The sequence below is a fragment of the Pollachius pollachius genome (genome assembly GCF_949987615.1).
Source record: "Pollachius pollachius genome assembly, chromosome: 3".
NCBI lineage: Eukaryota > Metazoa > Chordata > Actinopteri > Gadiformes > Gadidae > Pollachius > Pollachius pollachius.
Genome location: NC_136936.1, coordinates 41,203,377 through 41,219,480, shown reverse-complemented (window position 1 = coordinate 41,219,480; position 16,104 = coordinate 41,203,377). Strand labels below are relative to the sequence as shown.

The window sequence follows — 16,104 nt, the reverse complement described above, 5'->3', positions numbered from 1 at the left end:
CCCAGGGAGAGTGAGGAAGCGATTACTCGTGGATTAGGAGTCTGGGCCCCGCTTGCAGATGTGCGCAGCGTAATTGAATAACGGCCGCCTCAACCCGTCAACGGTCCCCCTGCGGAAGGGCCACTCAGCCAGTCAGATTGGCCCAATATTAAGCGTGACACAGGCGTAACCGGGACAGTAATTAATGCAGCGAATCAATTACAAATTAGTCCATTTGGAGTATTCCCCACTGGAGTCCACTCATTAAGGGGGGGGATCTGATGAAGCATAGCAGTCCCTGGTGGCTGGGAAGGAGGGAGAGGGGGAGAGAGAGAGAGTGAGAGAGCGAGAGAGAGAGAGAGTTTGTGACACTTTACTTATTGCCCTCTCCGTCCCTTCTGTCTTGTGGGTCTCTTGCTCAGTGCGCCTGACAACTTTACTCAAGGTAGGATATTGAAGGCGAAGTGGCCAAGTATAAACTTCCCTAAGTTGACGTCCATATTGACTTCCATCCACAAAGCTTCGCTGTCTTGAACTCAAATAAGTTCTCTCTAGGATCCAGGTGCCCTGTGGAACATATAAAAGCAGTGGCTACCGCTCAATGCTGCAATAAGAAGTTGTTTCTAAAAAAAATCACTGTGGATATTGTTGCAGTATTTGTTAATGGATTGCTATATATATATATCCATCGACAAATGGATTGGTATTCATATATGTATGCATATATATATATATTAATTGCAATTGCTGAATTTCTGAAAGCTTTTGGTGGTATTGTTATTGCAATGTAGTACTTGTACTACCCTGGCCTTTGCTTAACTCCTTTCACTCTAACCTGGCCTTGCCTGAACTCGGTCAGAGAAAGATGGTCAAGTCACACTACTCATTTCCGGTCTGAACTCATGAAACAGGAGTTAGGGTAATATAATCAAACAAAAAAGTACAGAGCCATCATGCAATATTGAAGCTTCATGGGAGATGAACAAGGAAGCCAGTGTGTGTGTGTGTGTGTGTGTATGTATGTGTCACTGAGTGTGTATGTGCTACTACCGTATGTACATAAAAAATGAATTAATATATAAGTAGCCTTGTCCAGAAACACTTTTTAGGCATTGACATGGACTGTAAGACAGTGTAAAGAGAGTCAAATCGTAAAAAGGTACTGAGAAATTATTAATTAAGACCTTCAAATGTTTCAGGGTAAATTTCTTACATCATAATCCATGACAAGTAAGCAGCTGTTATCCGGGAAACCAAAACTATCTGGTAAAAAAGCCCAGTCTTATCTGAAACTGGAGCCATATGGAAAATATTCAAAGTTAACGATTTTAAATGTTTTGAGTCCACGCAGCCATACTCAAAATGTTCCATAGACCATCTTGAATGTTTGACCAACTTTGAATGACACCTTTGCTTTTCATCATACATGACCTAAAGCTCTGCAACGCTTCTTGTCTATGTCGTATAGTTATCTTATTCCTGCACCCGTTTGCCTCTTGTCTTTCCATTCTTTCATTCTTCTTCCTTTATATCATTGTCTTTCTATCTTATCCATCCTTCTCCCTTACTATCTCCTACCCTCCCTCCTATCTCAGTGTTTCTCCTCAGAACGTCTTGCTCTTAGATGAGTCGGAGATGGAGGGAGAGGGTGTGTGTGTGTGTGTGTGGGGGGGAGCTGGGGGGGGGGGGGGAAGCATGGAGTGGTTGTGTCTCCTGGGGAATGCCTCCCTCATTTACAGCCTCCCAGCGGTGCTGTGGCCCTAATAAGAGCCGGGACACCTGCTGAGTACTGTTCGGCCGAGTGGCAAGGGAAGCTTCCTGGGCCTCATTATGAGACCGGAGCATATACTTGGGACGGATACACGCTCATCGTCGTGCCTACCCGTGTATAATTGCTTCAACCGCAGTTTGAACCATATACTTGGGACGGATACACGCTCATCGTCGTGCCTACCCGTGTACGATTGTTTCAACCGCAGTTTGAACAACTTGCCGTGTTGTCCTCTGATGCGAGTGTTTGTAAACTGGCGAACACACCGGCATGCACGTGGTGCCGGCATGCACGTGGTGCACGTTTACACACTGGCCCACGGTGCACGTGGGCCAGTGTGTAAACGGAGAACGCACACACAAACAGACACACACACACACACACACACACGCACGCACGCATGCACATGCACACACACAGAAGACGGGACACATGCGGCGTCTGCATGAAATGATTCCGGAGGCAGGGGGAGACTGCCTCTGGATTCGTACACACAAACATTTTCTTGTCTTGTCTGCTTTTCCCGTGCTTCTGCCAGATGGTCGGGGTGATGCGCCGAACAGCGTCCTGTCCTGTCCAATTCAAACACAAATCATACACACAACCTTCGTTCGGAGACACGGCGGCAGCTGTCCGCTCCCGTTTTCCAAGATTTTAAACAGAACGTTTTGGATGTTTCGCGGCGCTTAACTCGGAACATCCACAGTCGGAGACAATGTGTAACAGCATGAGACCAAACAACAGGACACAGAGCGCCGGAGCAGTCATGTTTCGACATATCAGGAGGCAATGACGAGAGCGTTGAAAGCTTTATTTTGTCATATAGCGGCTCAGTGGCGTCCGTTTTGCTGAGAAAGTTTTAACTGTGTGCTGCATATTGGAAGTTCTCACCAAACATAAGCCACAGTACAATATCTTTATTCATATTACTTTTTTGTTTGGATTTGATGGATTTTCTGTACAGTTCCTAAACTGTACCGTGGTTTATGGATTGCAGACATTGTTTCATTTTAGGAGGAAAGGCTCCAACAACCATTTTCACAAATTACATTAAATCCTCCAAAAATATTCAGTGTTTCTCTCTATTTTTTCTCTACTTTTTTATGTACAGAGTTTCCTCTGTACATAATAGATGCACTAAACCTGCACACACACACACACACACAAAAAAAAAACACAAAAACACAAACAATCACAATCCTCATAAACATAAACTGCCAATCGACAAAGGCAGGGTAAATTGCTACAACTTATTTAAATAATAAAAAGAGTGAAAAGATGAAGCATCTTATCAAGGAGGCACTATTCAGCATGCAGCATCAACCCAAGGTGTTTGATGTGGACTGTTAGAGTTAATCCACAGGGTACCGCATGCTGGGGTATCCAGTGGGAAGCAGCCCTAGCTTCATGTTCCAACAGGTCACTCTCTCTCTCTCTCTCTCTCTCTCTCTCTCTCTCTCTCTCTCTCTCTCTCTCTCTCTCTCTTTCTCTTCATTATACTTATAGTGGCCAGGCATTGTTACTTACTTGCATATTTTGCCTACAATGTGTGTGTGTGAGAGAGAGAGAGAGAGAGAGAGAGAGAATAGACTAATAGTTGGTCTCTCTCACCCATCTCCATGGTTGCTAGCCGCCCACATGCAGAGCTTAGCGTGTGATGGACCAAAATAAAGCAAATTAGGGTTGGGAATGCTAAATGAGCCAAACCAGGTGGAGTTGTAGTGGAACCAGGTGGATGCTGAGGCCGAATCAAACATTGACATGCCCCAATATGTATGCTAATGCAGGGTCCATCAACGTGGGTTCTGTTTTCCTGCTCTTTTTTTTTTTACATTTTAATGGTGCCATTAGAATTTTACCCACCCCCACCCTCCCCGTAGCCCCCAACCCTTTCTCTCCCACATCAATGTCATTCATCCACAATCATTTTCCTCTCTTTCTCTCTCTCGCTCTCTCTCCCCCCTCCCTCTCCATTCTCCAATCCCCTCACCACCACTCCAAGAACTAAAACAGGTGGCTTTTTAATTATGCATTTGAATATACAGAGCTTCACTTGACTAGTCCCCTCTACAGCTTATGTATATCTATATTTATGTATGTATGTATGTATATCTATATATATTAATATAAATATGAATATATATATATATATATAGATATATATATATATATATATATAGATATACAGTATATCTACATGTAGATACCTAAATATAAGAATTTGACTAAATAGAAAGAAGAAATGTGGTGACTACGTGTATATATATATATATATATATATATATATATATATATGGTATGAAGAACTAAGCCCTGGCCCATGTTTACTCTAACCCCTGCTCTGTTTTAGGGTTTGAAGGGACTGAAGGACTTGATTTCTAAACTGGGCACGTCTCAGTGCTTCCAACAAGGGTTTTGTTCCGCCAGCACACTTCACTCTTCACACTTCCGCTTGCAAATGCACCGAGGGGGAGAAATCCCTGTTAATCTAGTAGATCTGGCTCCCCTCTAAATCTCTGTCTCTTAGCTCTCTCTATATCTCTTTTTCAGTCTCTCTCTCTGTCTCTCTTATTCACTCACTATCTCTATCTCTCGCTCTTCTAATTCCATGTTGCTCATTCTCTTGTAAGCTCTCTCACTCTCCCTCTTGCTTCTCATTCCCTCTCTTTCTATCTCTATATGTCTCTTCTCTGTCTGTCTGTCTGTCTGTATGTCTTTCCGTCTCTCTCTCTCTCTCTCTCTCTCTCTCTAGGAAAGGCATTCAGTGGTCTAATAAGAGACAAGATCTGCTCTAATTTAGGGGATGTTTCTGCATGTAAAGAGGGGGTGGCGACACCACTCGAGCTGTCCTCGTGGAACATTAGAGAGATCTATCTCAAAAACACGTTCCATTGGGAAATCATAAAGACGCAGCTGCAGTTATTTATCTATTTCCAGTAAGGACAAAACTTAAAGATGGATAAGATGGAGCCAACCCCCTGTCTGATATCATCCATAATGAAAAAGTGTATGAGCATGTAATTTTAAACCTAGTGAATGCTACATCATCCGGGTCTATCGACTGCTGTAGACATGGGTTCCACACTCGTCATTATCTTCTCTGGTTGAGCCTTTTCCAATGTATCCCTTATTTACTTTAGATTTATTAATCAAAATACTTTGTGGCGCTCTTTAAAGGTGATTGAAACTTTTTAATATTCATGAACCTATATTCTTTTGATAAGGTCTTTCAATGTTTAAGGGCAACCGCAAACCTTTGGTTCTTTTTGAGCTATTTTATAGAGCTCTATTTCGTATTTTCACAACGTGTTCTGTTACCAAGCCGTGTATTATTGTACCCAAAAACCAGTTGCATTTGTTTGTATTGGTGTCTTACGCATGCAGTCATTGATGAACCGATGGACCTCGGCTAGCAGTGCGGGCTCTCGTGCTTTTATCCCCACAACAACACACCATGGCAGGAGACTGTTTTACCTCTCAAATCCATGGCGATAAAGAGAGGGCGTGAGCGCCAAGAAGGTAGCACAGTGTCTATATCTCCCCCCCACCCTCTCTCTCTTTCTCTTTCGCGCTCTCCGTCACTATATCTCTGAATCCCTTCTCTGTCTGCATCTCTGTATCTCTCTGTTCTTTCTGTTCACAGTATGTAGAGGGGATGCGCTTTGGAAGAAGATCAATTCCGATGGCTCAAAAATAACACGCCGAAAGGAAAGTCTTGCCGAAAGGGTGGAGGAGAAAAACAGGCTTGGAACGGGAACAGAAAATACCCGCAAAATGATCTAACTGAACCGCCAAATAATACCCACTGAATCAAACCCTGAGAATGCTCTGTGCACTCCCTTCCTGCTCTCTGGTATACCTCGTCCACATCCCTGAACAGTTCGGCCTTCTTGGATTCACGCAGGCCACATTTTAGGAAGACAAATACACATTTATTCAATTTCAACTATTTATTATGAAGACATTGCCAGGTCATTTTGAGGGGGGATTGCTTGGAGTCATGGTAGAGAGAGAGTGTGTTTGTGTGTGTGTGCGTGTGTGTGTGTGTGTGTGTCTGTGTGTGTGTGTATCGAGTCAGAGATTTGTCTTCGGACACCTTATAGTGGAGACACTCACTCACTCACTCGTACTCATACTCACCAATATGCTGTCTCAAACACACCCACACAGACAGACTGAGACACACACACGCACACACACAAACTGCCTCTCCATTGACACAATCTGAAGACAACACACACAGATACACACACGCACAGACACACAGACACACACAGATTATCTCCCTCAAAGACACAACGCTTTGAGTCACAATACAATTCTCTCCACCCTCCCACTTATGCAATTACACACACACAAACACACAGAGATGTGCCAATCTCTGGGCTATTTTGTGCTTATTAAGGGTAATCAGCAGGGTAATGATGACAGAGCTGATGGCCGTAGCTCAGGCCCAGTGGCGGACAGCCATGTCCTCTGATCACTGTCATCCAGCACGGCGGTGATGCCAGTGCCCCTGCATTGACCTCACTTCATCAACACTGGTCTGTCAAAAGCAAAGACAAAATACCACATAAATTAACCAGACAGGAGACCTCAAACCCCTGAGACTGCCCACTCATCGAGATATTATTCCAGTGAGATAAGATTTTTAGAAGTGAGTAAAATAGGAAGCCTGTTAATTTGTGTTAGGTAAGTTAAAAGGGATCTAGTTACAAATCTGTCTTGAAAGGTACAGCTAGGCTAATGATGTTGTGACCAGGGATTAACTGCACAGCCTGGTTTGCAACAGCCTCACCCTTACGATTTAAACCACCTCATCGCCCTCCTTAATTTGTTTTATGTCTTTTAATTCAATTCTACCCATCTCGGAAATGTCAAGCCTCAAAAGCGTCTAATTTCAGGGATCACTGTACCTTTATTTCCAGACAGTTCCTCCCCAAGTCTTTGAAGGAGCTTTATGTGTTGTATCCCTCTGTAGTTCTACCTTACAAAGCACTTCTCACTTGTCTTCATATTTCTATAAAAAATAACAACTTGGTAAGCATTTCATTAAAATGGCAAATTAGCAGTCTGTGGTATAGCAAGATAAATTGGCTTCTGACTAAAATAATCTCATTTGTCTCCATATTTCAGGCCGACATTGTATTTAAAAAAAATGACATGCCGTTTTATTTTGGTCAGTCATTTTAGTTGTAATCCTTTTGTTTGTTCCTCTTTTTTCCTGGGTATGAAGGGAATCTTCATGGAAGACATGTGACATGAAGTATGACGACAAGTGTTGGTCTAATGAGTACACTGATAGTATATAATATACCTCCACTTAATAGGCTTTGCCATATGGATTACATACATACAGGTAAATACATGGGTCCAATACTCAAAGGAATCCCCGAAAACAAAATCAAATATGTCCATATATTTAAAAACCCCGGTAACCATCCCGCTGCCAGTGAGAAGGGATTTCTTCTCCAGCAAGCACAGAGCAGGTCTGTCCCAGAGGAGTGACATTAGCGATGCTGTAGCCAACCTGTTTTGGCTGCAATACGGTGGCAGAGCTCGTTAGAAGAGACACTGGCAATGACTCGTCTAACGGAACTTGTCTGTTCGAAAACAAGAGGGTCAAAGAGGTCAAATCCACCCTGGGAAAGCAACGAGGGGAAAAGCAGCAACCAGAAGAAAATTTGCACTTGAAAAGAAACGTTTTATCCTTGGTGTCCTACGGCCTGTCCCCCATAAAAACATAGAAACAGCAACACACATTTTATAATGATAAACTGTTACATGGGTTACATAAGTAACCACCTGCAAGCCATACAATCCCTCTGGGCTTTAGCTCGGTCCATTCTTTACTTTTTGGTTTGTTTTAAAGGTGACCTACATGATGCACACCAATATGCCATCACATCCATACAAATGGCCTAATGTTTTTTTGTTTTTTCTCTCTCTCTCTCTCTCTCTCTCTCTCTCCCTCTCTCTCTTCTGTTCAGTCCATCCGGGAGGTGACTGGCTACGTGCTGGTGGCCCTCAACCAGTTTGACTACCTGCCCCTGGAGAACCTCCGGATCATTCGGGGAACCAAACTGTACGAGGACCGCTACTCGCTCGCCGTCTTCCTCAACTACCGACGAGACGGAAACTTTGGTCTCAGACAACTAGGGCTGAGGAACCTTACAGGTAGGGGCTGACAAAAATGTTTTCAAAAACTGAAAGCCTCATGGTATAATTGCCTCAAGTCATATTTTTGCCAAATTGTGATATCTAACCTAACTCTAATCTCCTAACGCTGCTGATTCACCGTGCCTCATTGTCTATATCCTAAGCCAATCAGAGTGCTTTTTACATTTCATAATCACTATCTGCTTACATCATCTATTTTACTTAGGCATTCCTGACACTATATAGAAGATGAACCGTAATATATGACCTAGGCAATTATGCTATGAGGCTAACAAAATGTAAAAAGTAACATTTTGCTGTTTGTCTTTTAGCCAAGCGTGTTGTATCATTTATTTGCTTTCAAGTAGCAAGTGCATTTGATTGAAGACAAAGGATATACTTTACCAAAATATGAACCATAAGTAGAAGAATTCTGCTCTTGTGTGTGGGTTGCGTTGCTGCTTTTCTGAGAATGCTACGGCCTTTGGGCTGCCAGGTATTCTCTTTACACTCTCAGATCAAGAGGTCAGAGAAAGCAAATGCTCTGCACGGGTAAAAGGATACATGGAAATGCAAATAGGATGAAAGAATTCCACACCGTAGCTCCAGTACAGCCTGCCTGGAGCAAGGTGCAAGGGTCTAATATATGAAAGAAGAGAACTCGCCACTCTGATCATTCTGTGGCTTGATTGTTGTTAGTTGACACAGAACAGAGACACCACATCATAATGAAAGTTGATGCTGAAGTCACATGAGACAGTATTCAACATAACAAATTATAAAAAATATATAAAAAAACGGATTTGATGATCGATAAAAGAATCAATATAATTTTCCATAACAGCTACTGTAATTTTGCCATGGCTTACCTCTTTTGTTTTAGATTATTATTATATATTTTTTCAAATCAGCATTAAACTGTTTTCAATTGTTACGCTCTGCACTCTGAAGCAGTATCCTATCCTGGTATTGTGTGATATTGTCTAAACTTTTTACGGTTCTTCTTACTGTGAGCTTGTTTGGTGACGAGCAAAGTGTGGTTTAAATATAAAGAAAAAAGGAAAAACCAAGCTAGCTGTGATTCAATGTCATATGTCCAGTGTATATGTACTGCATCGAATTCAAGAATATAGTCTGCATAAATCAGAAACACAACTCATAGTGCTGTGTAGGGAAAGAGAAAGTACCTCCCCTGAAACTGCACGTATTGGGAAAGATCTTTCTCTCTTCTCCTACTGACTGCCAGTCAGCTCTAAATAATTCATTTCTCTCTCATTGTTTGCTTCAAACAGCTCTTCCTGGTGCCCTTACTGTCAGATAGATATGGAAAACAATGCACAAGATATTCACCATTCGACATGCATCCATGTTCCTTACTTGTATTTGTGTGTGTGTGCGTGTGTTTATTTGTGTTCCTTCTGGTATATTATTCTACACTCTTGGAAGGGTCGCCGTGGTTCCTGCCCCACCAGACTCTTTGCCAGTATCAATCCTTTTCATTGGAGTGCCAAGTTCAGTGCCGTGGTGGGGGTGCACGCTCACAGGCTCACAGGAGACGTCAGGCAGCTGTTTGAAGTGCCGTTCGTGGCCCCCAGCCATCCAGCCAAAGGCTAGCCGTGCACAGAAGCCATGGCCTGAATCCTGCTGCTGCTGCTGCTGCATTTCCTTGCTGTCTCATGCTCTGGGCTCATTTACATGACCTGCTGCAGACAAAGTGAGAATAGATTAGAGTATGGTGGACTAGTGTAGAATGCAGTACAAATAGAGATACCAATGGTTTTGAATTTTGTCATAAAATCGATAAACAGAAAACGTAAATAATTTACCTGCAAAAAATTCCTGAATGTTTGTTTCGCATTGATAGATATTTTGGAAACCCTGTCAATACACTGGGGACTCTCAATTCTCTGCTTTCGAACGCACTATTGATTCCCCCGAGCACCATTATAGATAGTTAATTCATGACTGATTAGAAAAAGCTTGAGTATTGTCTCAAGTTCAACCCTCTGGTTGTAGTACAGAGTTGTAATGCATTTTTTAAATTGTGTTATGTAGCTCCATCTATTGGATTGTAGTGAGGTATTGTGATAGAGATCATATGGCCATGATAGAGATCATATGGCCATGATCCTTGCCGCTACACTGCCCTACACCAGCTCCCTTCCAACTCCATGTAGTAGTGCAGCAACAGTCTTACGGAACCTAGAGTAGCGACCTATTAGCATAGAGGTCATTTAGGCCCCTGCCAACTGGAACCCTTATCTCTGAGGGTCCAAAAATGACCCCCCTCACCCTCCCAGATCTCAGGACTATCACTGCAGCTACGAAACATGTGGTTCTCAACCAGTCTAGCCATTCGACCCAACGCACGACCCAGAATAAATAACAATATTTATTTTTGCAATATCTGTAGTCAATGTATATCGATGTCAATTTCGGTATAGATCAAATCATATAGAAAAAAATAGGCTGGCCAGCATGGACCTCTCTCTTTGTTTACAATAATCATTCTATCAATGCTCCCAAACCCGCCCCCACTCACACCGCCCTGCCACCAGAGCTATGCTAGTTCCTGTCACACAGTGGAACACAGCCAGTTAGAGTGGACAAAACACTGTAATCGAGTGGATTTCATTCTGGAAGTCTCCCGCCTACTACCTTTGAGCGGCTCAGTCACACTGCGACTTTAAGGTTTGGCATGTGCTCTGCGACCCACTCAACATGCCCACCAGTGGAGAATCACTGCCCCCCCCCCCCAAACCTGATTCATCCCAGGCAGTCCAACAAACTGGGGCAGAATCCCTTAATAGCTGTGTGATATCCAATTGATTGAGTGTGTGTATGGGTCTGTGTGTGTGTGTGTGTGTGTGTGTGTGTGTGTGGGGGGGGGGGGGGGGGGGGGGGGGGTAATGGACTCTGTGGGATTTCAATGTGAAGTCTCTGGCTCATTGGAACCCTCTGGAATGAGGATGGAGGATGGAGCCCCCTTCGCTGCACCTTTCCATCAAGCTTAGCTCAGTTATCCTCATGAATATGAACAACACATACACACACACATATATGCACAAACACACACATACACACACACACACACAGACAGACAGACACACACACACTGACACACCCACACACACACACACACACACACACACACACACACACACACACTCACAAACACACAAAACTGTCTATGAGGAAGTTTATATGTGTGAAAAAGTCGGATTGAGTTTTGTGTGTGTGTGAATTTTCAGTGCACTTTAGATCCAAATTGACTAAGCCAAAAGTTGATAGACATATGTGTGCTTGTGTGTGTGTGTGTGTGTGTGTGTGTGTGTGTGTGTGTGTGTGTGTGTGTGTGTGTCTGTGCATTTGTTTGTTTCTCTCCTGGTCGACCTCCCTGTTCATCTCACCACATCCTATCACAGGAACCTCCTAGCACCTGGTTATTTAACCTTCTAATCTTGCAAAATACCCTTTATAATGAATGAAAAAGTGAGTTTCTGTGCAGCCAAACTGCCTAAGCCCTGTGGACCTCGGCCTTCAAGTTAAATGCTATGAAGCTATTGTTTTTGCTCCCCTTAGAAAACGAACAGAATTCTCATCAAGGGGTAAACATGAAGGAGTGTGTGGTTTTCACACATCCTATGTAGTTCCTTTCTGTCCTTCATATTCTTCTATCAGACTCACGGTTGTTCAGTGCATTTGATTTATTTCCCACTTATTGTCTGCGTTTAGTTCTTCCAAAACAAAGCATTCAATCCGAAGCCCCATCTGCTGAACGTCCCTCTGTCGCCCGTCATGTGCGAACATACACCCACCAAGGAAACATCTATTTTTTCGCTGTCCATCTGCTCTCTCTCTCTCTCTCTCTCTCTCTCTCTCTCTCTCTCTCTCTCTCTCTATCATCTCTCTCTCTATCTACCATCTCTCTCTCTCCCTCTGTATTTGTTTCTTTGTCATTTTCTTTCTCTGTTTACTAATACATTGTACGTCACACAGTCTCTCTCTCTCTCTCTCTCTCTCTCTCTCTCTCTCTCTCTCTCTCTCTCTCTCTCTCTCTCTCTCTTCCTTTTTACTTTCTGGTTGTTGCTGCTGCCTTAGCCCCCTTCTGTACCCATCTATCTATGTGTTGTCTTTTATTGTTTGTTGTTACAGAAATATCCCCCTATTTTTCTTTTGCTTGATGTTCTACTCCCCCAGTACTCAATGTGAAACATCTCCTGATCTGTGTGCGCATTTAACCTAGCGTGGGAATCCGCCAGCAACCCACTGAAGGGAGTTTATTTGTTGGTTTATTTCCTTTGGTGCAGTTCTCGAGGTTTTATCTATTTGGTTCCAAAAAGCTCTGAACTATTCCTTAACGGCGGGCCTGGGGGGGAGGGGGGCGGGGGGATTCTCTTAGACGGGCACGTTTACATCTGTAGGCCCGCCTGCCGTCTTCGGTGAGTGACATATGAGGAAGAGGACGGGGTGAAATCAAAGTCGTTGCTTGTAGAGAAAGAGAGGCGTGTGTGAAGCGGGCGCGTAGGGGAGGGGGTGGAGGTGGGGGGCTGGGGGAGTTGTCAGATCCGATCCCACCAGACCGTGCTTTCGGTTCCGCAACACAGTCGGCGCCGGCTTACGGCCTCCTTCTCGCCTTGGCAGCCCGCAGACCTGTGGTCTCCTCCAATTGTGTGTTTAATTGATGACTTCCCATGCAATTACTCCCGTGTCACACTCAATATTTCACCGCTTCACGGAAAGGGGAGAGCGGGGGGGAGGTTGTGGTGGTGCTGGTGGGGGTTGGGGGGGTAGTACGGGGTCCTTTTATGAAGGACAACATTCATATTGTCACATTTCTTCACCATGCCTTCCCCTAATGTGGATCACTACTGCCTGGCCTGCTGTGAATACCCAAACCCTGTGAGTGTATGGGCTAAATGGATTGCCCTCTGATACGGCCGTGTGCACCACAGACATTGTGAGTGTGACTGTAATCATGTTACATGCGTTGTGGGAATCATGCCAAAGTTTACAATGTGAGGGAATATGGAGGGATTGCCAAGAAGATGGATCAAATCCCTTTCATAGATCTAATTGTTAAACACAGCCTTATTGGGATTGGGCACATTTATGTCTCAGGTAGCGTACCTGTGAGATAATTGTGTACCAGAGCTGGATCTACATACACAAGGATATAAAACAATAGGTCATACATGTAATTATGTTAAACTGGTTTTCAGTGTTTAGGCAATACCTTCCTGTTTCAGTATATGTGAAATTCTTAATCTTAGCTCACATAAAGTCAACTTGAAAACAAAGAAAATTCATGAGATGGGAATTTGAGACGTTGTTATTGTCACAAATACAATGTGGGGATTTACTGGTTATTCCATTTTTCTTTTGCAGCTTTAGCCAACCATAACGGTCAAATATAGTGTTCAGAGTGCATTGTTGTCTTTTCTTTCTTGTTCTCTTCATATTAATAAAGCTGTGTTTGAGAATTCATGGGCAGAAAATAAGAATCACCATTTAATGTTAATCGACTCACTGTTCAACCTTCCCTGCAATTGTAAAGATAATAACACAAAATAAATAGGCCTTTGGTGGTTCTTGATAATTAAATCAGTATGTGTCTGTCTAGATTGCCTATCATTGATGTTGCTAATGGATGAAGTTCAATCCTTTCGAAACGGTATTAATAAAGATATAGGTGATGGTTAGAGCAAGTGGGGTTGTTTTTGTTAGGAGCAATACAAGGTGTAAAGGTGCGCTCGGTATATACCTTATGGTCAGATTTCCTTATTATCACCATTATTTATTGATCTGGCGTCAATAAAACCTTGTAAAGATTGAAACATTGGCTTTAAACCTTCTCTCTTCTCTCCCCAACACTGAAGCATTATTTTAGGGATTACTTAATCTTTTAAATTATCCAGGTCATACATTTTCATTAGGTAAATCAATTGCTGTATATAACTAGTTATTTGGCAGATTTGACAGATGTATGGGTCTTTAGCAATTATAATTAGCTCATGATTATACATTTAACGATTAAAATGATTGTATATATTTTTTTCATTTGTGGTCGGCAGGAAACAGAAATAGAAGAGATTTTACAGTAACCCATTTAATCCAATGCTAATATAAAGATTAGCAAAAATGTAACAGCTTGGTTGGGGAATCCCTGCCAATTAAATAATTGCCTTCTCGTGGTTAATAAGTGCTGTTGGGGGTAATCTAAAATCTCCAAGATTTGTGTTGTTGCTGTCTTTTGGCTTCCTGATCGCTCTGACAGACTGCCATCCAACCTTTTGATTAATTCGCTTCAAATAAACATCATCAGTCCTTCATTGTGCAGAGTAGATGTGGGGTGCGGTGGTGACCGCGCCAGCCACCAGTGTCCAGTCCCGGCCAACGCTTGTCTGGTTTTCCTGCAGTTCTGGAGGCTGGACTGCCATCCCAGGAAGGGCTTTAATGTCATAGACAGCCCTGAGCCAGAGCTCAGGAGCGGAATCCAAAGTGAGCGAGAGAACAAATAAAAGCGGAGACCTGACTGGCAAGCTCGGGCCGGTCTCAAAGGCCACAGAGGGACGTGCTGCTTTGCGCCGACACTGTTAAAAGCCTGAAAGAAGGGACACCTGCATACTTTGAGCAGTTTCTTGTCAGGGCTTTTAGTGGTAATGGAAGTAAGACGTTCCCCGTGTACACGTACAAAGAGTCGCGTGTAAGCCAGCAGCACTAATTGCCAGCTAGTGAGGCCGCCTAAAATCCCAGAGCACATTGCTGGCATCTCCTCCTCCTCGGTATCCTCGCCACCTTGTGCCAGAAAGTGCCCGGCTGATGTGCTCGTAACGGTTCCATTTGTTGTTTTATGTTTCATTCAGGCAGCGGGTTGTATTTCTTTTACGTCGTTTTCTCCACAGTATTTCTTATGTTACCTTCAAAAAAAAGGTCTGGGCGGTTCCCTCAAAAGGCTGAGCTGCAGCGAAGAGCTTTTCATTCTCAGTGTTATCCCTTTATCTTCAATAAGTATGCATGTCCTAGTCCTTTGTTTCGTCCAGGAGTTGAATTATTAAAATGTTTATTTTTGCCTACTGGGCCAGGGTTCGCTCCCTGGCCCCCGATTCATTTATTTCCAAAAAGCCTTTCAGATCTGGCTGCCACTGGTATTTCACAGTGCATTTCTTTTGTAAAGTTCATAGCTGTGTTTTTAAATAGCCCATTTCCCAATCCTACACCTCTCCTTGTGGATTGATCATGATTTTTAGAGAATCGTGTAGTGCTTAAGAGATACGGAATGACTTGAACACAACGAGATCCCGATGGTGACTTCTGCACACATTTGGTCCGCGGGCATCAGCCATCTGCTGTTCATTCTGCATTCCTTTAGATGCATGACCTGTGTGGTGTTACCCAAAAGTTTCAATAGGTCAGAAAGACGACCTTCATTACGTGAGTCTTACGAAATGTGCTCTTACTTTACCTTTTCTCTTTGTTTATATCATCTCTCTTTATTCGCCAACAACTCTCATTTGTTGTGTCTGTGGGTTTGTGTGTGTGTGGGTCTGTGTGTGTGCGTGTGCGTGTGTGTCCATTCCAAAGAGTGGACACACACGCACGAAATGCGCTCTTACTTTACCTTTTCTCTTTGTTTATATCATCTCTCTTTATTCGCCAACAACTCTCATTTGTTGTGTCTGTGGGTTTGTGTGTGTGTGGATCTGTGTGTGTGCGTGTGCGTGTGTGTCCATTCCAAAGAGTGAGGTTTATTTTAATACAGCTGGCAGGCTAATCAGACACAAACCTTGGTAAGCTAAGTGGCCTTCAGACGTACGTAAGAAAGTTGTTATTTACTGGAAATCCTGTCCTCCATTGTTCACTTAGTTGTTACCAAGTACTTTTACTCTATGACTCAGTTCTTTGTTGCGCGTTTTATCTACCCACACTCATCTTTTAACTCACTTCTGCTGGTTTTCATTTCTTCACTCGTACATTCCTAATGCGTCCACCATCATCCGCAATTCCCAAGCCCTTCAATCAATTCACATGAAGACTTTCAGGAAGTCATTGCATGAGGGATCTGGCCTCATTGAATCAATACCCCCTTATATATTCACTCACCTTCCCTTGGCAGCAGAAGAGAAATCGGTTTTCAAGCCAATCTTGAATGACCGGTACCTTAACATTTGGTAACTGCAACTCAACAGAGGATA

General features: G+C 43.2%; 1 protein-coding gene across 5 annotated transcripts in view; it reads left to right on the top strand.

The window, feature by feature from the left end:
* The window catches only part of erbb4b (erb-b2 receptor tyrosine kinase 4b), a 241,435-nt gene that overhangs the window by 130,880 nt on the left and 94,451 nt on the right, over positions 1–16,104 (top strand). For all 5 annotated transcript variants that reach the window (XM_079733037.1, XM_079733034.1, XM_079733035.1 and 2 more), the window contains one exon: positions 7,741–7,927. In XM_079733037.1, coding sequence (XP_079589163.1) covers positions 7,741–7,927 — 187 coding nt within the window. The remainder of the gene's footprint in view (positions 1–7,740; positions 7,928–16,104) is intronic.